Source organism: Argopecten irradians, chromosome 8, assembly GCF_041381155.1.
Source record: "Argopecten irradians isolate NY chromosome 8, Ai_NY, whole genome shotgun sequence".
Classification (NCBI taxonomy): domain Eukaryota; kingdom Metazoa; phylum Mollusca; class Bivalvia; order Pectinida; family Pectinidae; genus Argopecten; species Argopecten irradians.
Genome location: NC_091141.1, coordinates 9,233,545 through 9,261,187, shown reverse-complemented (window position 1 = coordinate 9,261,187; position 27,643 = coordinate 9,233,545). Strand labels below are relative to the sequence as shown.

Genomic DNA, 27,643 nt, shown 5'->3' with positions numbered 1-27,643 from the left:
TCCTATGGGGAATATTAAGTTGAGGATTTCCTTTAAGTTAATGTTCGTGATAACGGGGCCTGGTCCTAGGACACGTCATTCAGTGATATATTAATCCAGCAAAAGGAAAAATATGATAGTCCAATAGAGTATATGAAAGTTGTTGCAGTTAAAAAGCTAGTGTTTGGATCTAAGATCCAGGCTTTTGGTCCACTCCTTAGTGGCTACTGCTCGTCCTAGTCTAGAATTAGGATTTCATAGATTTCAATGGTTTTGATGTTTTTATGAGCTGAGTGGATCTAGACAACACTCGACCCGACAGGGACTTAAAACATAAAATGGAGATCGGCTCTGTATATATTATATATAAATTTGACCTAAATATCCTGTACATACTGTTGGGATTATTTCTTTATTTCTTTGTCCCACCTTTACTACTTCAAGTATCATAAATACATCTGTTTATAAGGATCCAGTGTTATCGCCAATACAATCCTTGATATTACTTCTTTGTCTTTGACATATACGACTTAAATATAATATATACTGCATAACTGATCTCCATAAACTTATGTTTCAAATCCCTGTGCAATCGATATAACCAACATACAAATGCACGGACAATACTTTCGTTCTTGTGAATACGTTAGAAAGAAAATCGTATTTTTTCAGTTGTCGCATTGCGGTAAGCTAGTTTTAAAATACAGAGGAGGCTGCCATTGGACATAAGACAATGCTGAAATGGATAAAAAGTTACAGAAAAAAAAACCCATGTAAATTTGTGCCTTAGATAAGAGTGAGTTGTTGATCGAAATGTCATGTCTGAGCCTTTCAGTCACATTTATACCGTCCATTCTATATTACAATCTTTATTCCATGTTTGCCAGGCGTTTTTCATTAACAGCTTACTTTCTTATCTGAGGCGGGTGGAAACATAAACGGAGAAATAAATACAGCATTGAGTAGAAAAGTCTTTCTAACCATGAAGTACGATTTCAGATCTCTATATGGAAAGCAAACATTGAATATTTCGTAGTTTTTGTTGCTTTTGATCAATAAATGGAAATGATTGTACACCTTTAATTAACATTCAGAATAACAACGAACATTTTTCTCCGTTTTTTTCTGGTTCATGTTTGTCCACTTTTGCACAAAGTACATTTGCCGGAATTTCTAAGGTTACTTAACACCGACAAAAAGACTAGGGCGTATCGACCGAGTGAACTAGTTTGGTGATTAACGAAGCCCGACTTGACCGTCGCTGTTCGAAGTTCTTTGATATTAATACCACCGTAACCAATATGTCAGGAAGCTATATATCTCAGTACAAAAACTAGCCAAATACTTCGTTTCCTAAAACCAAAATATCAATTTATTAGTTCTTGTTGAAACCAATATGTTGGTACTAATGAAGCATGAGTTTTGTTACAGGGACTAACCGTTCGGAAGTAGAATTCCAAGACGCGAGGTATTCCGAGAGTATATGACTACGGAGCAGTACAACACAACGATGTAATAATTTGGTTATGTTTATAGGCTCCTTCTGTGTATGTAACTTTATCCTAATGGGTCTACGTCTCCTGGAATCGCCGGAAGTTCCAGGCCACTCCGACTGTTCTCACTCCCCGAGGTCGCGTAAAGCGCTGTTGGACCTGAGTGAACCCTGTATAGTGATTTATATAGACAGTCGGTGATACAGGCACTTAGTGTTCAGTTAAAAGGTAAATGACCAATGCCTTAAACGTAAATATCAATATAAATTAACTCAACACTTTATTACAGAGTACATAAAAGAGACAATTCAATTAAAACACACACACAAACACACCCTCATAAAATAAATAAATATGATACAACAAACCAGGAAATAATGTTATGAGTACCGATGAAAGTGTAGCTGTATCTTTAAAATTTAGATCGTATCATATGATATAAATCTTTCTCTCTTCTAAATAGTTTTTTATCTGTGACATTGAGGCAAAATGGTAGAATATAGCATGCAATATTATCCTACATAGGTCCTAAGAATCCTGATAAAGTCAAGATAGGTTTTGTTGATGCAAAATAACTATTCTATATGCTTTTGTTGATAATGCATACGAACTCTTCTAGATTTATTTTACTAAATAATTCATAATGTAATAATTTTAAATCTGTCATAATATTTTCAATGGTGATTTTTTTTATCCATGACGAATTTAGTTAGATGTATTTATTCAGAACTGTCTCACCTGGACACGAAATCCTGATAAACAATAGTAATACCAACCACCTGTTATCACAAATAACTTTACAGAAAATACGCACATCAGAAACGGTTAACTGAACCATTGATCAATTAACACGGACATTAAAGATAGTTGAAGGTGACAACAACAAAAGCTTAACAAGTGACCATTAAAAATACCATTAATACGTATAAAGAGTTGGAGAAATATAGTGTTTGAGTCAACAATTCGGGAAAAAACACGTTTTGTTGAAATTTTAATAAGTTCGGGCCTGGATTTCGGTTTCAGAAAAGATAAGTAAAACGCGCCTACATTGAGTATTTCGGGTATAAAGTGCTATAACGGCGTGTTGGAACTAAAATTATCGTAAGTAAAAAGGCTTCATACCAGGGTCGTATTTTAAGTAGTAAGCATTTGTTTATGACCTACATTAAATGACGAAGTTCTTCACAAAATTTCTGTATCGTTCTTCAACCGCTCATAGATGTTTATAGGACCCAACTATTGCACCGTGGATAACTCCCACTGAGGACAACCCCCTAAATCCAAGCCCTTCCCTGCAAACAACCACACATAATGCTGCAACGATGACGATCCTAAAACAATGAACGTTGCCATCACCCCCTTAATTCTAATGATTCATTCACTCATTGACATCAAATCGTTAGCTATGGTTATCTACTTCCTGGAACACTATTCTTGCTTTAATTAACAAAACTAATGATTTAGCAAATATATAAAGGGAAGAAGTTTTTCCTTTTGCCACAATAGATATATGGATAGAGCGACTGGCGGTGCATCACTGTACATATATGTACCGACGGCCTTTGGTAAACAATTTAATTATCGTTTTTCTGTGAATGGTGTCAAATCCTTTTAGACAATAGTTTTTTCAGCACTGAGATTGTTATCTATTTGATAACAATATCTATATATGTACATCAGAATGATTGACCTGTTTACAATCAACGCTTACCTGTCTAAGTAATGTTAAGGGTTGAGACTGCTCCCAGTACTGCTCCACTCCCGCCACAGAGGAGCGCGCGGACGGAAGTCTTATAGAGTAATGGAAAACAAAATTTTGGGAATGATTTTCTCTGACAGAAACAACGCACGGACGGAAGTCTTATAAGGTAATGGAAAACAAAATTTTGGGAATGATTTTCTCTGACAGAATCAACGCACGGACGGAAGTCTTATAGAGTCATAGAAAACAAAATGTCGTGAACGACTTTCTGTGACAGAATCAAGTGTTAATCTGTGAAGGGGTAGTAAGTAAAATGGTAATTATTTCTACTTTCATCTGTAATTGTTTCATATCGATGTGTACCAGAAATTCTCATCGCCACGGAAACGACACGGTTATGTGATAACAGAATATCGGCGGGATAGCACAGCAGACAGCGTCCAGTACAAAGGATGTTAGAGATCACCTAACACACGCATCTAAACACCAGAACTCCCCAGGTACTAACCAATTACGGACAAATCGTACTTAAGGCATGGCCATTCTTGGCAAATATTTCGAAGGGAAATGTGAGGGCGGAAGTGATCTTACAAATGGTTCTTTAAAAATCATGTATAATCAAAGACTAGATGGTTTTGCAGTAAGACTTTTACCTGAGGTACTTAGGGTTCTCCGATATGTTACGGTATTTGGGTTATCTTTCAGGATCAATGCCACTCTGAAGCCAATCAGCGTGTATTACTACGCGTTAATCACCGGAGCAGATGTGTAGTATCACCGCCGTCTACGTCCGAGTCAAAAACTCAACAAGTTGGATTCGCTGACATAACACGCGAGGTTAAATAGGTCTAGCGGGGAAAGTTCAAAAGGATGTGGAATTCTTTTGCTTACATATAATGATGCACCACGGAGTTATACTCTGTTAAATGATGTGGTTTGCAGTAAAAGTATCCCGGACGTGTAATAGCAGGATTATCATATCACAATGAGTAAACGGTGGATTTACATGAGCAAGGGGAAGGAAGGCAGCAGCCTGAAGGTAGGGATTACTTTCTACTTAATTGGAAATGCACACACATATTTACTTATATATATTTCTATAAGCAGTGGTGCCAATCTGATTCACATGATTTAACACGCGCGGCAAAAACATGCCTACTGTTTGCGAAAAATCCCGCAGCAAATCTTTACTGCATTTTCAGTCACCACCTATTTCACACATTTCATAGAAGAGGATAATAAAAATATTGTGAAACAAAATCTTAAATACTTGTAGTTTTAAATAGGTACACGTCTCAATATATAGTATATACACGGCTTTATATAGAGTATAGTATAAAAACGTCTTATTATATAGTATAGTGTAGGTACACGTCCTATTATAATGTATGGTGTAGGTACACGTCCTATTATATAGTATGGTGTAGGTACACGTCCTATTATATAGTATGGTGTAGGTACACGTCCTATTATATAGTATGGTGTAGGTACACGTCCTATTATATAGTATGGTGTAGGTACACGTCCTATTATATAGTATGGTGTAGGTACACGTCCTATTATATAGTATGGTGTAGGTACACGTCCTATTATATAGTATGGTGTAGGTACACGTCCTATTATATAGTATGGTGTAGGTACACGTCCTATTATATAGTATGGTGTAGGTACACGTCCTATTATATAGTATGGTGTGAGGTACACGTCCTATTATATAGTATGGTGTAGGTACACGTCCTATTATATAGTATGGTGTAGGTACACGTCCTATTATATAGTAGGGTATAGTTACACGTCCTATTATATAGTATGGTGTAGGTACACGTCCTATTATATAGTATGGTGTAGTACACGTCGTTATTATATAGTATGGTGTAGGTACACGTCCTATTATATAGTATGGTGTAGGTACACGTCCTATTATATAGTATGGTGTAGGTAGGTACACGTCCTATTATATAGTAGTAGTTAGTTTACACGTCCTATTATATAGTATGGTGTAGGTACACGTCCTATTATATAGTATGGTGTAGGTACACGTCCTATTATATAGTATGTATGGTGTAGGTACACGTCCTATACTTATATAGTATGGTGTAGGTACACGTCCTATTATATAGTATGGTGTAGGTACACGTCTCTATTATATAGTATGGTGTAGGTACACGTCCTATTATATATATGTAGTGGTAGTAGGTACACGTCCTATTATATAGTATATAGTATGGTGTAGGTACACGTCCTATTATATAGTATGGTGTAGGTACACGTCCTATTATATAGTATGGTGTAGGTACACGTCCTATTATATAGTATGGTGTAGGTACACGTCCTATTATATAGTATGGTGTAGGTACACGTCCTATTATATAGTATGGTGTAGGTACACGTCCTATTATATAGTATGGTGTAGGTACACGTCCTATTATATAGTATGGTGTAGGTACACGTCCTATTATATAGTGTAGGGTCTATTATATAGTATGGTGTAGGTACACGTCCTATTATATAGTATGGTGTAGGTACACGTCCTATTATATAGTATGGTGTAGGTACACGTCCTATTATATAGTATGGTGTAGGTACACGTCCTATTATATAGTATGGTGTAGGTACACGTCCTATTATATAGTATGGTGTAGGTACACGTCCTATTATATAGTATGGTGTAGGTACACGTCCTATTATATAGTATGGTGTAGGTACACGTCCTATTATATAGTATGGTGTAGGTACACGTCCTATTATATAGTATGGTGTAGGTACACGTCCTATTATATAGTATGGTGTAGGTACACGTCCTATTATATAGTATGGTGTAGGTACACGTCCTATTATATAGTATGGTGTAGGTACACGTCCTATTATATAGTATGGTGTAGGTACACGTCCTATTATATAGTATGGTGTAGGTACACGTCCTATTATATATAGTATGGTGTAGGTACACACGTCCTATTATATAGTATGGTGTAGGTACACGTCCTATTATATAGTATGGTGTAGGTACACGTCCTATTATATAGTAGTAGGTACAGTTATATATGTGTAGGTACACGTCCTATTATATAGTATGGTGTAGGTACACGTCCTATTATATAGTATGGTGTAGGTACACGTCCTATTATATAGTATGGTGTAGGTACACGTCCTATTATATAGTATGGTGTAGGTACACGTCCTATTATATAGTATGGTGTAGGTACACGTCCTATTATATAGTATGGTGTAGGTACACGTCCTATTATATAGTATGGTGTAGGTACACGTCCTATTTAGTATGGTGTATAGTATGGTGTAGGTACACGTCCTATTATATAGTATGGTGTAGGTACACGTCCTATTATATAGTATGGTGTAGGTACACGTCCTATTATATAGTATGGTGTAGGTACACGTCCTATTATATAGTATGGTGTAGGTACACGTCCTATTATATAGTATGGTGTAGGTACACGTCCTATTATATAGTATGGTGTAGGTACACGTCCTATTATATAGTATGTGTAGGTACACGTCCTATTTATAGTATGGTGTAGGTACACGTCCTATTATATAGTATGGTGTAGGTACACGTCCTATTATATAGTATGGTGTAGGTACACGTCCTATTTATATAGTATGGTGTAGGTACACGTCCTATTATATAGTATGGTGTAGGTACACGTCCTATTATATAGTATGGTGTAGGTACACGTCCTATTATATAGTATGGTGTAGGTACACGTCCTATTATATATAGTATGGTGTAGGTACACGTCCTATTATATAGTATGGTGTAGGTACACGTCCTATTATATAGTATGGTGTAGGTACACGTCCTATTATATAGTATGGTGTAGGTACACGTCCTATTATATAGTATGGTGTAGGTACACGTCCTATTATTATATAGTATGGTGTAGGTACACGTCCTATTATATAGTATGGTGTAGGTACACGTCCTATTATATAGTATGGTGTAGGTACACGTCCTATTATATAGTATGGTGTAGGTACACGTCCTATTATATAGTATGGTGTAGGTACACGTCCTATTATATAGTATGGTGTAGGTACACGTCCTATTATATAGTATGGTGTAGGTACACGTCCTATTATATAGTATGGTGTAGGTACACGTCCTATTATATAGTATGGTGTAGGTACACGTCCTATTATATAGTATGGTGTAGGTACACGTCCTATTATATAGTATGGTGTAGGTACACGTCCTATTATATAGTATGGTGTAGGTACACGTCCTATTATATAGTATGGTGTAGGTACACGTCCTATTATATAGTATGGTGTAGGTACACGTCCTATTATATAGTATGGTGTAGGTACACGTCCTATTATATATTTTACAGTATGGTGTAGGTACACGTCCTATTATATAGTATGGTGTAGGTACACGTCCTATTTATAGTATGGTGTAGTACACGTCCTATATATGTATGGTGTAGGTACACGTCCTATTATATAGTATGGTGTAGGTACACGTCCTATTATATAGTATGGTGTAGGTACACGTCCTATTGTATATAGTATGGTGTAGGTACACGTCCTATTATATAGTATGGTGTAGGTACACGTCCTATTATATATAGTATGGTGTAGGTACACGTCCTATTATATAGTATGGTGTAGGTACACGTCCTATTATATAGTATGGTGTAGGTACACGTCCTATTATATAGTATGGTGTAGGTACACGTCCTATTATATAGTATGGTGTAGGTACACGTCCTATTATATAGTATGTAGTGGTGTAGTGTAGGTACACGTCCTATTATATAGTATGGTGTAGGTACACGTCCTATTATATAGTATGGTGTAGGTACACGTCCTATTATATAGTATGGTGTAGGTACACGTCCTATTATATAGTATGGTGTAGGTACACGTCCTATTATATAGTATGGTGTAGGTACACGTCCTATTATAGTATGGTGTAGGTACACGTCCTATTATATAGTGTATAGGGTGTAGGTACACGTCCTATTATATAGTATGGTGTAGGTACACGTCCTATTATTATATAGTATGGTGTAGGTAGTACACGTCCTATTATATAGTATGGTGTAGGTACACGTCCTATAGTGTAGTACTCTATTATATAGTATGGTGTAGGTACACGTCCTATTATATAGTATGGTGTAGGTACACGTCCTAATATATAGTATGGTGTAGGTACACGTCCTATTGGTATAGTATGGTGTAGGTACACGTCCTATTTATATAGTATGGTGTAGGTACACGTCCTATTATATAGTATGGTGTAGGTACACGTCCTATTATATAGTATGGTGTAGGTACACGTCCTATTATATAGTATGGTGTAGGTACACGTCCTATTATATAGTATGGTGTAGGTACACGTCCTATTATATAGTATGGGTGTAGGTACACGTCCTATTATATAGTATGGTGTAGGTACACGTCCTATTATATAGTATGGTGTAGGTACACGTCCTATTATATAGTATGGTGTAGGTACACGTCTATTATATAGTATGGTGTAGGTACACGTCCTATTATATAGTATGGTGTAGGTGTGGTACACGTCCTATTATATAGTATGGTGTAGGTACACGTCCTAATAAATAGTATGGTGTAGGTACACGTCCTATTATATAGTATGGTGTAGGTACACGTCCTATTATATAGTATGGTGTAGGTACACGTCCTATTATATAGTATGGTGTAGGTACACGTCCTATTATATAGTATGGTGTAGGTACACGTCCTATTATATAGTATGGTGTAGGTACACGTCCTATTATATAGTATGGTGTAGGTACACGTCCTATTATATAGTATGGTGTAGGTACACGTCCTATTATATAGTATGGTGTAGGTACACGTCCTATTATATAGTATGGTGTAGGTACACGTCCTATTATATAGTATGGTGTAGGTACACGTCCTATTATATAGTATGGTGTAGGTACACGTCCTATTATATAGTATGGTGTAGGTACACGTCCTATTATATAGTATGGTGTAGGTACACGTCCTATTATATAGTATGGTGTAGGTACACGTCCTATTATATAGTATGGTGTAGGTACACGTCCTATAATATATAGTATGGTGTAGGTACACGTCCTATTATATAGTGTGGTGTAGGTACACGTCCTATTATTAGGTGTAGGTACACGTCCTATTATATTAGTATGGTGTAGGTACACGTCCTATTATATAGTATGGTGTAGGTACACGTCCTATTATATAGTATGGTGTAGGTACACGTCCTATTATATAGTATGGTGTAGGTACACGTCCTATTATATAGTATGGTGTAGGTACACGTCCTATTATATAGTATGGTGTAGGTACACGTCCTATTATATAGTATGGTGTAGTACACGTGGTGTAGGTACACGTCATTATTAGTAGTATGTGTAGGTACACGTCCATATATATAGTATGGTGTAGGTACACGTCCTATTATATAGTATGGTGTAGGTACACGTCCTATTATATAGTATGGTGTAGGTACACGTCCTATTATATAGTATGGTGTAGGTACACGTCCTATTATATAGTATGGTGTAGGTACACGTCCTATTATATAGTATTGGTGTAGGTACACGTCCTATTATATAGTATGGTGTAGGTACACGTCCTATTATATAGTATGGTGTAGGTACACGTCCTATTATATAGTATGGTGTAGGTACACGTCCTATTATATAGTATGGTGTAGGTACACGTCCTATTATATAGTATGTGTAGGTACACGTCCTATTATATAGTATGGTGTAGGTACACGTCCTATTATATAGTATGGTGTAGGTACACGTCCTATTATATAGTATGGTGTAGGTACACGTCCTATTATATAGTATGGTGTAGGTACACGTCCTTATTATATAGTATGGTGTAGGTACACGTCCTATTTATAGTATGGTGTAGGTACACGTCCTATTTATATAGTATGGTGTAGGTACACGTCCTATTATATAGTATGGTGTAGGTACACGTCCTATTATATAGTATGGTGTAGGTACACGTCCTATTATATAGTATGGTGTAGGTACACGTCCTATTATATAGTATGGTGTAGGTACACGTCCTATTATATAGTATGGTGTAGGTACACGTCCTATTATATAGTATGGTGTAGGTACACATCCTATGGTGTAGGTACACGTCCTATTATATAGTATGGTGTAGGTACACGTCCTATTATATAGTATGGTGTAGGTACACGTCCTATTATATAGTATGGTGTAGGTACACGTCCTATTATATAGTATGGTGTAGGTACACGTCCTATTATATAGTATGGTGTAGGTACACGTCCTATTATATAGTATGGTGTAGGTACACGTCCTATTAGCATGGTACACGTCCTATTTATATAGTATGGTGTAGGTACACGTCCTATTATATAGTATGGTGTAGGTACACGTCCTATTATATAGTATGGTGTAGGTACACGTCCTATTATATAGTATGGTGTAGGTACACGTCCTATTATATAGTATGGTGTAGGTACACGTCCTATTATATAGTATGGTGTAGGTACACGTCCTATAATATATAGTATGGTGTAGGTACACGTCCTATTATATAGTATGGTGTAGGTACACGTCGTCCTATTATATAGTATGGTGTAGGTACACGTCCTATTATATAGTATGGTGTAGGTACACGTCCTATTATATAGTATGGTGTAGGTACACACGTCCTATTATATAGTATGGTGTAGGTACACGTCCTATTATTATAGTATGGTGTAGGTACACGTCCTATTATATAGTATGGTGTAGGTACACGTCCTATATATAGTATGGTGTAGGTACACGTCCTATTATATAGTATGGTGTAGGTACACGTCCTATTATATAGTATGGTGTAGGTACACGTCCTATTATATAGTGTATGGTGTAGGTACACGTCCTATTATATAGTATGGTGTAGGTACACGTCCTATTATATAGTTTGGTGTAGGTACACGTCCTATTATATAGTATATGGTGTAGGTACACGTCCTATTATATAGTATGGTGTAGGTACACGTCCTATTATATAGTATGGTGTAGGTACACGTCCTATTATATAGTATGGTGTAGGTACACGTCCTATTATATAGTATGGTGTAGGTACACGTCCTATTATATAGTTTGGTGTAGGTACACGTCCTATTATATAGTATGGTGTAGGTACACGTCCTATTATATAGTATGGTGTAGGTACACGTCCTATTATATAGTATGGTGTAGGGTACACGGTACAATATAGTTGGTGTAGGTAACGTCCTATTATATATAGTATGGTGGTAGGTACACGTCCTATTATAGTATGGTGTAGGTACACGTCCTATTATATAGTATGGTGTAGGTACACGTCCTATTATATAGTATGGTGTAGGTACACGTCCTATTATATAGTATGGTGTAGGTACACGTCCTATTATTTATAGTATGGTGTAGGTACACGTCCTATTATTATAGTATGGTGTAGGTACACGTCCTATTATTAGTATGGTGTAGGTACACGTAGGTACACGTCCTATTATATAGTGTAGGTACACGTCCTATTATATAGTATGTGTAGGTACACGTCCTATTATATAGTATGGTGTAGGTACACGTCCTATTATATAGTAACGTGTAGGTACACGTCCTATAGTATGGTGTAGGTACACGTATAGTATGGTGTAGGTACACGTCCTATATATAGTTGGTGTGGTACACGTCCTATTATATAGTATGGTGTAGGTACACGTCCTATTATATAGTATGGTGTAGGTACACGTCCTATTATATAGTATGGTGTAGGTACACGTCCTATTATATAGTATGGTGTAGGTACACGTCCTATTATATAGTAGTATGGTGTAGGTACACGTCCTATTTTATATAGGTACACGGTGTAGGTACACGTCCTATTATATAGTATGGTGTAGGTACACGTCCTATTATATAGTATGGTGTAGGTACACGTCCTATTATATAGTATGTAGGTACACGTCCTATTATATAGTATGGTGTAGGTACACGTCCTATTATATAGTATGGTGTAGGTACACGTCCTATTATATAGTATGGTGTAGGTACACGTCCTATTATATAGTATGGTGTAGGTACACGTCCTATTATATAGTATGGTGTAGGTACACGTCCTATTATATAGTATGGTGTAGGTACACGTCCTATATATATAGTATGGTATAGGTACACGTCCTATTATATAGTATGGTGTAGGTACACGTCCTATTATATAGTATGGTGTAGGTACACGTCCTATTATAATATAGTATGTGTAGGTACACGTCCTATTATATAGTATGGTGTAGGTATCCTATTTTAGTATGGTGTAGGTACACGTCCTATTATATAGTATGGTGTAGGTACACGTCCTATTATATAGTATGGTGTAGGTACACGTCCTATTATAGGTATACGTCCTATATAGTATGGTGTAGGTACACGTCCTATTATATAGTATGGTGTAGGTACACGTCCTATTATATAGTATGGTGTAGGTACACGTCCTATTATATAGTATGGTGTAGGTACACGTCCTATTATATAGTTGGTGTAGGTATCCTATATAGTACGTCCTATTATATAGTATGGTGTAGTAGGTTACACGTCCTATATATATAGTATGGTGTAGGTACACGTCCTATTATATAGTATGGTGTAGGTACACGTCCTATTATATAGTATAGTGTAGGTACACGTCCTATTATATAGTATGGTGTAGGTACACGTCCTATTATATAGATGGTGTAGGTACACGTCCTATTATATAGTATGGTGTAGGTACACGTCCTATGATATAGTATGGTGTAGGTACACGTTCTCTATTATATAGAATGGTGTAGGTATACGTCCTATTATATAGTATGTGTATGTAGGTACACGTCCTATTATATAGTATGGTGTAGGTATACATGTCCTATTATATAGTATGGTGTAGGTACATGTCCTATTATATAGTATGGTGTAGGTACACGTCCTATTATATAGTATGGTGTAGGTACACGTCCTATTATATAGTATGGTATGGTTTATGAGCGAATGATTAGCATTAATATTTCGTTTTAAAACATGACAAAGAGGGCCCATATCGCTATGATATATATTATTTGCCACATTGACATAGGGTAGGTACTATATTTCCAATACTCTATTCCATATTGTGCCCCATAAGTTGTGTCGTTTTCTAATACGTATTAGAGATATTTCATTTTAAGTCATATCCCTGTCTACCAATGAAATTAGTACATAATGAAATTAGGTCACAGAGATTATTATAGAATTCAAAAAAAGGTCATATAAATGATAATAAAATAGAATATGGTACACAAAGACTATTTTATCTTTATCTCCTCTTTATACTAAAATAACAATAATGACAAAATCACGAATAAATTCCTTTCACACCCCTGCACCCCTACAGATCAACCTTGACTTAATGTCATTATTGACGGCGTCGTGTGAAAGCCAAAAAAGGTTTATAGCAGAAATAGGTTACATGGATGACTATATAATATAAATAGGTCATACAAATTATTATAAAATAGAAATATGTCACACAAATTATTATAGAATAGAAATATTTCACACAAATTATTATAGAATAGAAATATGTCGCACAAATTATTATAGAATAGAAATGTGTCACACAAATTATTATAGAATAGAAATAGGTCACACATGTACATTTATCAATACATGTAATAGAAATAGGTCACACAAATGATCATAGAAAAGAAATGGATCACTCAAATGAGTATATATCCTAAAAAGGTAACATAAATGATGATAGAATAGAATAGAATAGATAATAGGGAACACAAATGATCATAGAAAAGAAATGGGTCACTTTTCTGATTATAAAAAGGTAACACTAATTATTATATAATAGAAATAGGGCACATACATGGTTATCATAGAATTGGGTCAAATAAATGTTTATGGAATAGAAATAGGTCACATAAATGATAAGATTAAAAGGTAACACAAATTATGTTATAAAAGAAATAGGTCACATAAATGATTAGACTAAAAGGTAACACAAATGATGATAGATTAGATATAGGGCATAGAAATGTGTATTCAAAGGGGAAATAGGTCAAATTATTGAGTATAGAATATAAATAGGTCATATATATTGTTTATTTATTTGGTTTTTACTTTCACTCGTCATAGCTATGTTTTCAAATAGAAAAAACTTTCTAAAGCTCATATTTTTGAATTTTTCATTTTTTAAAATTCAGGTTTAAAACTATAAATCATAAGAAATAGGTCACATAAATGATTAGACTAAAAGGTAACACAAATGATGATAGATTAGATATAGGGCATAGAAATGTGTATTCAAAGGGGAAATAGGTCAAATTATTGAGTATAGAATATAAATAGGTCATATATATTGTTTATTTATTTGGTTTTTACTTTCACTCGTCATAGCTATGTTTTCAAATAGAAAAAACTTTCTAAAGCTCATATTTTTGAATTTTTCATTTTTAAAAATTCAGGTTTAAAACTATAAACCATAGAAAACAAGCACGCGCTGTGTGAAATTGTGAACCGCTCTGTTTTCGCGATATTCAATATGTAGAGTCCGAACGCGAATGCAAACTTTTATCAAGTAACGGTATGAATCATGTATATGAAAGCACGATTCCTTGATCACGAAATTGCGTATTCACAAGAAAAGAAAAAAAAGACGCGAACTATCGTGTACGCGAAAATATACTTGTTTACAGTATATCATGGAAAGAAAGTACACATTTTACGACATCTACATCTGAAGTCAATAATTACTATTATACTCATACACAGCATTCTATGACACACCAAAGTTTTGCTTACACATTAAAGTATTAATTCAATGTGAAATGTCACCCTGTATCGTCAGGATAAACTGTACTGGTGTGAGAGGACCGTCAACTCTTGTTAAAGTTTCGCGTATTTGAGTTTTACCGAACAGTTACTATTCATTGCATGGCACCGTTCTCATTCCATCGGCCTAATCTATGTATAGAACATGTGCGTTTCTGGTACGTTTCATTTACCAATTGCATTTTGGATCTAGAGATGAAACGTTGCAGTTCCTCTGGTCTGAGCCGGGATGTTTCCGACTGAAGTAGCAAGAACCATGGTGCGAACGGTTATGTATTGACATTCGGGGTCTGTCGAGATAATTAGCAGAATAAAACAAATGCGCCCTCCGCCTTTACGCTACAGTAATTGGCCGAGACTTCATTCGCTATCGATCTCCACCGATATCCACCCAATCCTTGTAGACAGCACGGGCGTACTCGTTTGGTATACGCCGTCCCTGATGTGTTCCTGGAGTGTCTGGGCAAAATTGACAGGTGATGTCGGACAATTGAGGCCTAACTAGTTTACTAACATTGGAGCCGCATTCACTTGAATTTTCTTTGCTCTCTCTGAACCCCGCATAACGCAACGCGTCCGTACGGTATGAACTAACATACTTAGGATAAATTGGTAGCAAACATAAATGAATTTCTGTCTTTATCGATAATAGGAGTTGGTTATCATCCGATTTGTGAATAGTAACACCAATGCTATTATCCTGTAATTGGTTTGTTTAAAATATAATACTCCCAGCTAATTGAATTATACAGATAGATTATTCGTTAATTCCAGAAGAAATGTCCTCAAGAGATACAAAAGAAATTGGAGCAAGATGGTGCAATGAAAATGGTATAAATATACATAATATAGAAAGTACAATTGCTTACCATTGCTGGAAAATCTTCGAGTTTTATATCAGAAGGAGATACTTTATGTTGCTTAATACTTTTTTATCCCAGGAAAATATCTTAATCTGAACTGATTTGAGCGATAATTGCTCCTTTCACAAGAACGTTGTAAATTAATTCGTTGTCAATAATGTTGCTTTCTGTGATAACATTACTCCCCCTTTAAACATATCTTGTTGATGGAATAGATATTAATTCTTCTTTGATTTCCTATTTACACATGTATTGTTCTGTGTCTTCAGGGAGTTTCCAATAACGGCCGAAATGTGATTGATATTCAAGCATTTGTCCAACACAGATTACTTGCGTTCGCAGATGGCCTTGCGCTATCCACGTAATAATGAGATGATTTCTCCGGTAAACATATCCCTCCCGAACACCATCCTGCCGCTATAGACGAAGTTGTATTTATTTTAAATGATCATGTTTGGATTTATACCGCCGAACACTTGTGTCTGACTAGTTTCCATGGTTACTCATTGCAATGAACGTTTTTTGTTTGTACCAAAGATAATTGGTTGCCAAGAATGTAGATGAATACAGATTATGTATTTGATCAGAAATTCCTTAACAAGATCTCGAGGACCTGGAACCAATTTGTCAATAAACAACCAAAATTGTAATTGATTACACTGATGAACAAAGACATTATACATATATATAGTATAGTGACGCTACTAGACTATCGATCGCTTCTAGCGTTTCTCTTACGTGTTCGTTATAAAGATTTATTTCATAATATGGTAGTTTTGATGGTATTGCATAAATTCTAAGATTTTAAGTTCAGGTATTATTTTGCATACCATTTGGTTAATATAACATATCACAATTCCTAAAGACACTAAAGGATACAAAAACATGTTTATGAAGCTTACACACAATTTAAGATTCTTGATCAAAACCTGGAGAATGAAACGTTTAGGTCGCTGTCTGTTTGGCCACGTTTAGGCATACTGACAAACTTTGGTGAATTAAGATATAAATGGTCGTTATGAAATAACATTAATACACCATACATGGAAAACTGATCCTGTAGGTCTGGGTGAACATTTTGTGATACTTAACCGTGTTAACTCTCTCTGATCAATGGGACGGTAAATTGCTCGTTCTTCATGATACATTATTTCGTTTATTTACATTTGATAAGAACACTGATAAATAAGACGTGAACGCGTTGTGTAAGAGTATACGGTTACAGTAAATATCCTGTAGTTAGACGCGTGTTTGTATAACACGTTCGGACAAATAACAACAGCTATAGAGAGACATTGCAAATTTAGCATGCATCATTTATATTCCGATAAAATGTTTTGAAGTATGAATACAGAAAACCGCCGTTTTGTACTCATTTTGATGAACACACATGCCGATGGTGTTGTTTGACATCGCGACATGCAAGTATGTTAATAAAATAAATCAACACATTCTGTTGTCAAGGGGATTGCAATTTGATTTTATATAGGCAAACACACGTATCAGTACTTCCTTCTAGAGTGTACGTGTACTCTCATTAAAACAAGACATGTTCATAACAACACGGGTAAAACGTTGTAATGCAGAACAATTTATTATATGGTGGTAAATATGTTTTCAATGTAATGAAGTAGGGTTTACACATGTATATGGTGGTTAATATTGAAGTAGGGTTTACTACATGTATATGGTGGTTAATATTGAAGTAGGGTTTACTACATGTATATGGTGGTTAATATTGAAGTAGGGTTTACTACATGTATATGGTGGTTAATATTGAAGTAGGGTTTACTACATGTATATGGTGGTTAATATTGAAGTAGGGTTTACTACATGTATATGGTGGTAAATATTGAAGGAGGGTTTACAACATGTATATGGTGGTTAATATTGAAGTAGGGTTTACTACATGTATATGGTGGTTAATATTGAAGTAGGGTTTACTACATGTATATGGTGGTTAATATTGAAGTAGGGTTTACTACATGTATATGGTGGTTAATATTGAAGTAGGGTTTACTACATGTATATGGTGGTTAATATTGAAGTAGGGTTTACTACATGTATATGGTGGTTAATATTGAAGTAGGGTTTACAACATGTATATGGTGGTTAATATTGAAGTAGGGTTTACTACATGTATATGGTGGTTAATATTGAAGTAGGGTTTACTACATGTATATGGTGGTTAATATGAAGTGGGTTTACTACATGTATTGGTGGTAATATTGTAGGGTTTACTACATGTATATGGTGGTAATATGAAGTAGGGTTTACTACATGTATATGGTGGTTAATATTGAAGTAGTAAGGTTTTACTAAATGTATATGGTGGTTAATATTGAAGTAGGGTTTACTACATGTATATGGTGGTTAATATTGAAGTAGGGTTTACTACATGTATATGGTGGTAAATATTGAAGTACATGTAGGGTTTACTACATGTATATGGTGGTTAATATTGAAGTAGGGTTTACTACATGTATATGGTGGTTAATATTGAAGTAGGGTTTACTACATGTATATGGTGGTTAATATTGAAGTAGGGTTTACTACATGTATATGGTGGTAAATATTGAAGTAGGGTTTACTACATGTATATGGTGGTTAATATTGAAGTAGGGTTTACTACATGTATATGGTGGTTAATATTGAAGTAGGGTTTACAACATGTATATGGTGGTAAATATTGAAGTAGGGTTTACAACATGTATATGGTGGTTAATATTGAAGTAGGGTTTACTACATGGTATATGTGGTAGTTAATATTGAAGTAGGGTTTACAACATGTATATGGTGGTAAATATTGAAGTAGGGTTTACTACATGTATATGGTGGTTAATATTGAAGTAGGGTTTACTACATGTATATGGTGGTAAATATTGAAGGAGGGTTTACAACATGTATATGGTGGTTAATATTGAAATAGGGTTTACTACATGTATATGGTGGTAGATATTGAAGGAGGGTTTACAACATGTATATGGTGGTTAATATTGAAGTAGGGTTTACTACATGTATATGGTAGTAAATATTGAAGTACATGTAGGGTTTACTACATGTATATGGTGGTTAAATCGAAGTAGGGTTTACAACTGTATATGGTGTAAATATTGAAGGGGTTTACAACATGTATATGGTGGTTAATATTGAAATAGGGTTACTACATGTATATGGTGGTAAATATTGAAGGAGGGTTTACAACATGTATATGGTGGTTAATATTGAAGGTTAATGTATATGTGGTAAATATTGAAGGAGGGTTTACAACATGTATAGGTGGTTAATATTGAAATAGGGTTTACAACATGTATATGGTGGTAAATATTGAAGGAGGGTTTACAACATGTATATGGTGGTTAATATTGAAGTAGGGTTTACAACATGTATATGGTGGTTAATATTGAAATAGGGTTTACAACATGTATATGGTGGTAAATATTGAAGGAGGGTTTACAACATGTATATGGTGGTTAATATTGAAGTAGGGTTTACTGATATCAGCAATAAGGAAAATAAGTGTGATACATTCATATCTGCCAATGAAACCGACAATAAGTGCTTTGAAATAAAGTTTGGTAACACGTGCTTTAACCGATGATCGTTGTACATGTTCTTGAAATCATTTCCATGATCACAAATAACACTTATGAGAACATTTTCCAGGTATCCACTTTAGTGAAGGAATGTCTGTTAGCTCTTGGGGTTGCTATTGCTATTTTTCTGTTATTTCTCCGCCGCCCTATGACGATTATTGAAAGGCATGGTTGATTGGTTGTTATTTCTCCGCCGCCCTATGAATATTATTGAAAGGCATGCTTGATTTAAGCATTGAAGTCGCTATTTTTTAATTTCATCGGGGTATGAAGGAAATTTTGTTTGCAAACTTTTGTGAGAATCTGCTACGCGGATTCACACAAAAGTTTGCAAACAAAATTTATTTCATACCCCGATGAAATTAAAAAATAGTGACTTCAATGTTTATAATTAATTTTCCAGACTACTTTATAAAATGAAATACGTTTACACGTACGATTCCATTGATTTTTTCCAAGGGATTATTTTTCCAAATCGATACGTAACGTCAATGTTTTTATTGTGACGTCACGATAACGTCGGGTTTCCGCGCCATTCTCGGATTTTTTTTTCATCGTGAAATGAAAAAAATGAATAGGCCAATCAGAAAGCCAGAAACGAAGAGAAAATTAATTATTAGTTGTTGGTTGTTTAACTTACTTATTTTAACCAAGTCTTATTGATACTGTTAAATACTCTGACAATCATTTCTGACACTGATAGTCAACATACAGTGTTATTTCTTTAACGTTTTGAAAAAAATGTAAATAAGATGTAATGTGAGATTTTAATGACCATATGATGTAAATGTGAGATTTTAATAACCATATGATGTAAATGTGAGATTTTATTGACCATATGATGTAAATGTGAGATTTTATTGACCATATGATGTAAATGTGAGATTTTAATGACCATATGATGTAAATGTGAGATTTTAATGGCCATATGATGCAAATGTGAGATTTTAATGGCCATATGATGTAAATGTGAGATTTTAATGACCATATGATGAAAATGTGAGATTTTAATGACCATATGATGAAAATGTGAGATTTTAATGGCCAAATGACCTTTTTTTTAATTGAAGATGCTTACATTTTATTTTCGTTGAGTTCATGTAGTAGAATTCGATTTCAACATGTTTAGCGCGAAAAGAATCTTTCAAACATAGACGGACTAGAAATGAGAACTGCAAGCAACACTATCGGTTAACGTCAGGAAGGGGTACGAAACCATATCTAGTGACTATTGTTCTGTGAAACGGTGATTTATACTTTGGAAAACATTTAAAGAATCATATTATAGAGTTTTCAAAACTTAAAGAGTATGCAACCTAAATCATGAAGTAAAATGATGTTTGAACTATTTGGAAATCAAGTTTCCGTGTCCTGGTAGAAATCAAAGCAACATAATAATAAGACAACATAATACATATGGTTCCATGGTTCTTCCACGACATCAAAATACTCAAATCAAACCACTACTTTTCTATTGTCAATAAACAATATTTAGAGTTGATAACGTATAAAGTTTCGTCCATATTACAAATATTGATCACTCAGATGTTATATTACTTTTTAAGTGAACTACCAATGATCAAGCTCGTTGTTTCAGTTTTTTCATGTAAGACGTACATGCAATGTAGCGGTGAGTTACTTCCTGCATTGCTTCTACCTATGGCACAGACCAATTAATCACTACAATACATAACGGTCCTCTGTGTATTCATGGACATACTCTATAATACGTCACAAAGCATTTCTTTAGTCGACATTGACATTTGTTCATTCTTAATGACTATTGCACAAGATACTTGATCTTTGGTGACCTCAGACGTCGGCCCTTAAATCGCCTTGTCATTGTCGTTCGCGTTCTTGATAATCTCTATTCCGTCTAGGCCTATTGAAGAGTTATCTCCCTTGCGGGTAGGTGTCGATTATGACGTCATTACTTTGTGTGCGAAACAGTAATTTGAAATTTATGACATGACACTCATAAAAATATGACGTAACAATCCATAACACTGCAAATGTAGACGCTTTTGTAATATGCTAACAAAAACAGCTTTGTTTGAATTGGAACAAATGATAATATGTAAGCATCTTCATATTGTTTGAAATCATTACTTTTGATATCATTTCTAGAAAATTCACATTACACGTCAGAATGTTCTCTCTAATTAGAAACCATGTTTTTGTGTTTGGGTATTTGTTTAGATTAAACTCTCTTTCTTTCAAACTGTCCTCAGTTTTTAGTGACAGTTTAATCAAGTAGTAACACATTCCATTTAAACTTATTTTGTTTCGCAAAATCAGCATAAGTTGCACCGCAATTTTATCACGAAACTGTTTATTAAGGAGATTACCGTATTCCAATGTCTTCTCTCGTGTCATGCAATCTGTGTTATATATCATAGCTGATGTTCGTAATGTTGTATTTGACATATTAAAGAATCAGTAGAAATAGTATTTTGATTGGCGTTTTAGCGGAGCCGACCACACACGTGTGAGTGTTTAGTGTGTATCTCCAGCACATTTGATGAGTTTTCGCATCAGTTCCGATGACTTATAACCACAATGCCATATAACTTGTGAATCATTAACTCCCCATGTGGGTTTTTTCTCTATAAAAAGATACACGCTGTTATGATACAGGATCATGTTTTATACCTGGTCTAGCCGTGATAAAACTGGTTAGCTTGATGGGTTTAGAAGTGCACGACATCCATCTCCCTTAATTAAACTAATAAGATGATTGATTTAAATGACGTCACTGGTACATCTACAAGGCTTATGCTAAGCTACATACTCAAATAGAACTATATTATACCTACGGGTATTTATAATCTAAGACTTTAGGAGGAAGTCGATGAGTATTCGAGTTCAATTTCCTGAAACCGGACTATAAAGATGGAAGCGATCCGGAATTGCGAACCCGTGCTTGTGTTTGATATTATAAGTAACTTCCTAGTCACGCTGTGAGTAATCATATCCCAATATCCCAATCATACACGCTTATTCATCATAAGCTTCCTTTTGGCAAAAACGGCCCCAGGACTGCTTATATTTTTAGATTATAAGATCATCACTTTATGATGCCGATGCTGAAAATGTGTGCAATGTGCACTTCTTCCGTTACAGTCATTTGGAATGGTATTTAAATGATGCTCTTAAGGCTGAAATTCCAATTCCATAATGAAAAAGTCAACAGAGATTTTAACAATAACGTTTGATCAACCTTGTTTATACCGGTGTCGTTACAATACAATGGCGTAACATTCTTCTTAATTTACCTTGCATTTGATTTATGAAAACTTATTATAGTTTCTTGGCCCGAAGGAGAAGTGTGGAATGGTTTTTCTCTGAAACTACCATTAATACAACACGACAGTGTTTTGGAAATGCTCTTTATTCGTTGAAACGGTGGATACTAATAGAAATTACATAACCCTGTTCATGATTGTGGAAAAATCCAGGTTTGATAGTGGATATTAGACAGTGTTTATCTCCTTGGTACCGGTGGATACGTATCTATGGTAACGACGTGTACTTGTGTTACGTCTAATGAGATACACAGATATAATGACTGACATGACAAAGTTTAAGGATCACCTTCAGACCTCACTGGTAAGTACCCATCATCTATATCCTACACAGCCTAAAAAACTAGCTTTGACACGTTTGCTAAAATGTTAAGATTTACCTCCCCTTTAGGATGTTTTTGTTCAAATTTGATTACAATCTATTCAGACCTTTATGACTAGTAGCAATTATCAAATATTTGACAAAATATTCAATTTGTAGTACAATTATACCACCCGACCTCTTTGTAACATACCATTAAGAACGAGGTAATTAGTGGAACCACAAAAGATGTTAAGACTTATCAAAGATTATTTTGAAAACTGAAATAATTTTCACTAAGAAAATAGTGTCGACCATAAAACCGCCATAAAGTCTTCTTCAAATAGCGCCCCTCGAATTCTTGTGTACATCGTTCGTTGTTGGCATTAAGGATAAAGTAGAAATAGTCCTCGAATATACTGGATGTTAGGAGGTTGGGATAAGATAGGGGAATGATATAAGTTGTTGACTAGTCCTAGCATTATAATAGGTTACAGACAATGTTCATCTTCCAGACGATTACATTCTGTGTTTTGGGTACAGATAATGTAACAGGAAGATGAATGGCTGTTTACAGTAACACTCTTATTAAAGACATCATTGCTGCAGGTATTCCATTTTTAATTTTCCTCTCCTGATCTCATACATACTTATCCCATCATCAAGCCTTTCCACAATGGTACTAATGGCGACTTACAACATGAAGTCTTTATCTTTAATGGTGACACCATTCAAACATCCAACTGCATTCATAATACCCACTGTTTGAGAGTATACCCCGCTAAAATGTGTTTTACGTTATTCTTCTACAACTATAATTTTTAGCACACTGGTAATAGCAATGAGAAGGGTCGCTTTTGTCCTTGAGCATCAATGATCATTTAGATGATTTGCAATGGTTGTCGAGTTTCTCTTTGTATTGTATTTTTATCATTTCAACGTTCATATTGCTTTGTCCTTTATTTCCCCCGATTATGTTCAGTTGATCTAATGTAATGTTAAATTTTTCTCGTGTTTTTGCGAACCCACTTGGTCATCTTCTCACAATGTATCATATCTCCTTATATTTTCACTCTGGCAATCCTCGTTTGTCGAGTTCATACTCCCTTCGTTATGCCGTAGATAACCAAATACTTCACGCTGTACTTGGTGACCAGCGGTCCATCAATACACCCTCTACTCCGGCCATTTCCCTATACGTATTGCTATATAGATATACTTTTCCGATAAAGCAGCCTTTGCCTGTTTATTATACACGAAACCAAAACGATGTTCCTCAACGTTAAAGGATATCTAACAACAATAATGGGGGTTGAGCTAAGACCAATTCGACCGTACATGCAACGACTAAAAAGGAATAACACAATCACGCCATGATGTTTTAGACCGGAAGATCTTCCGCGCACCGTAAATATAGGTCCATTTTAGTGCATCTAAAGACATCAATGTCGTGTTATACAATGAACAAAATCCATACATAGCTCATGATATATATGTCAGTACATCAGCAAACAATAGACCTCGCCGAACAATGCATTTGTGCCCACGGATATCCCTATATCTGTTCCAAGGAAGATGAGCGCTTATAAGGTAGGATTTACTCATGTTGTTTTCAAGTTAAGATTTCTAGTTTTATGTACACGATCGAAAATATCAATGCTAATGTCGTTGTAGTTTCTGAAATCTATGCTTTTCATGATACATATCATTTTGGCTACATAGGCTATCATCATGTGGCAATCAGTACATAACCTTGGACTGCATTCCGCAATATGCATGCAGTTCACGTTTTCGCTCTTATCTTAATTCTCACTTTCTCCGCGTCATTTAAAACAGCGACAATCGCGAGCCAACAGAAGCAATGCTAACTGTCGGAGGTGCTGATAGTCCGCCGCTCGAGCATCAGTCGGCTAGTAACCGTTGAGACTAGAGATCACCGACCTAAACCAAATCTCAGAGTTTCCTGGCTCTTACTCTGGCTTAGGCCGATTAAACCATGATAAATGTGTAATGCAGCTTAGCAACACCATATAAAACACATACCGTTCAAGGGGAAGTTTACAAGCGTAACAAATCTGGCAGAGGCTGTCCACGATGGAGTAATGATTTATCTGAGAACGTATAATTGTAGTTATAAAAAGAAGGTACAGACATTGAAAAAATAGCGTAAAAATGGTACAAAGCTAAACATAATTTTATAAGAAAAGAAACATGTGAGTAGAAGCAATACCGTTAATTCTCAAAAGGGTATGGGTTCCTGTACTAAACTATAGATTACACATTGTTATATTGGGAAATGGCGAAGATCGAAAATTGTTACAATTTTAGCAGTTTCTTTTGTATAACTGTGGACCAGGTTAGCTCTTCTACAATGTAATGGATTTATTCCGGACATATATATGTATTAGCAAGTTTGTACTAAAAATGCGGCTCCCCCAAATCTAAAATATAGATATGCCATTATGCCACTGTTTTCGTTACCATAGTGTGGGATCACATTGTATTATCTAGTTCTGTGTTATATGTATCAGTTACAGCGTAGTTCTATTTTTTACCATATTGTTTAATAACATTATTGGTACTTTGGTATCCATATACTCATCGATGTAGAGGTACATCGATTTTCCGATAACCATTATAACATCCAATTTTAATTCAGTAGCATTTTTAACGGTTTCAAATAGAAACAAAACTCAATTACTTATAACATATACAGTTCCGGATAACATCGTTTTAAAATTTTGTATTGAAACCTCCGTGTGATACAAAAACTACAAATTATCAGAAGATGGTGTAGCGAATCTCTACACGTTTAAAAGTTCATATAATGCTAACTGAAAAATTTATCTCTGCTGAAAAAATGTTATCATCAGGATATAGATGACAACAGCCATGGTTACAGCACATCGCAAAATGGTAACATTGAAACTTAAAATCCCAGTCTAATGCAACACCAAACATCAAAACTGGCAAAATAATGATATAAATACATCTGATCAACCTTGCAACACAACCGATGCATTTTATCTAACATTCAGCAAATGTAACACATGTCCTTCAACAACATTGGCAAATAAAACATATCTTGTACAAGACAAACCAGCCAGTATATAGTTGCATACCCAATTTGTAATGAAACCAACATACATCATTCTAAGCCGCTAATACCAAAAACCCCAGCTTTAAAAAAAACAAACATGTGATTTTGGTATTTTTGAAAATGAAGTTATTCTGTAAAGAGATTGTGTTGAACACAATAAACCAGACATTTTGTAAGGGAATTTATCTCCTTCACGATGTTTTCAGTTCTGTACATTCCTTATTGTTAGCATGTTCAGTAAGACATCAGGTGCATTGGTTAAGTTGAAATACAGACGCTTGAAGTAGGTCGTTCGCGTTTTGTTACCTGGTCTATGCATTCGAGCTTTGGAAGCCTTGGTGAACAAGAATGGCAACTTCAAGAAGAGTTTCATATAAAAAAACCTTCATTTCCTATCAGATTTTATGAAAAGAGTCTATGGAGTTTTAAACACAAGATACTGTTTATCGCATATCTACAATCATATATATTTCAAAGATTTTTAATGTCAAAATGGGCTTCAAAATTATCGAATCCTGATGCCACGTCATTGTTCTTGACGTCACAATTTAATTATTGCTCACCAGCCAATGAAAATCCCTCCAGATTATGTAACATTAGTTAAATATTTAAAACTTTTATACGGACGAAGTCGCTGAGTATCAGGTAGATTGTGTTATAAAACATTTCCGAGGTAATCAGAGATGGAAATGTCGTTATGACAATTGGTAAATGTAAGAAGTCATTCTTATTTTGTGTGTTCATTGCCCCAGAGAAAAAAAAGATGTTGGTGTATCGATCTGTTACATTTTACTATATACTCACTTTTTCTCACTTTTTACTTGAAATATAATATTAGGAGACAGATGTCGCTTTCACTGTCATTGTAATTCAGACTTTGTGTGTAGATATTCCACAAGGGTATAACTTATAATTGAAATCATTTTCCATGAAGCCAAACCTTTCACCCAGTATTTATTGCTGACTGGATCTATGATGACGGTCCTAATGCTGACACCAGTCCTTGAAACATCCTTGACGTCTCGTCTGCTCATGTTTACACCCCGCCATTAGCAGGTCTACTCAGGTCGTGTTATTCGGATCGCCATGACATATATCACTTCTGGTGATTTTCATGGTCTGGAAGGTTGTGAAACAGTCAGAAATAAAACTGGTCCGGACGTAGAGTCTGGTATACAGTATATCCATCAATGTAAAAGGTTGTCTCCAATTTACTTTCCCCTGTTAGAACGTAATGTTCAAGTAAACCACCATCATAAAATACTCTACCATAATATTGTTTCCAAAAGACATGTCGAACTGCAAACGATCAGGAATATCATACAGTTGGTCTTTCAATGATAATTCGTGAATTGACCGTTGGCTAAATTTCACAATTTTAAAATGTGATACTTTAACTCCACCGTATTCATTGTATATTTTGCATTTTTTTTTATGTTAATGTTTTAGTAG

General features: G+C 35.1%; 1 protein-coding gene across 1 annotated transcript in view; it reads left to right on the top strand.

The window, feature by feature from the left end:
- Nucleotides 1-3,176: 3,176 nt before the first annotated feature.
- Nucleotides 3,177-27,643, top strand: part of LOC138329287 (serine-rich adhesin for platelets-like) — a 53,939-nt gene continuing 29,472 nt past the window's right edge. Inside the window, exon 1 of the mRNA XM_069276151.1 lies at nucleotides 3,177-4,213. Within this exon, the coding sequence (XP_069132252.1) occupies nucleotides 4,160-4,213 (54 nt within the window). The 5' untranslated portion in view covers nucleotides 3,177-4,159. The remainder of the gene's footprint in view (nucleotides 4,214-27,643) is intronic.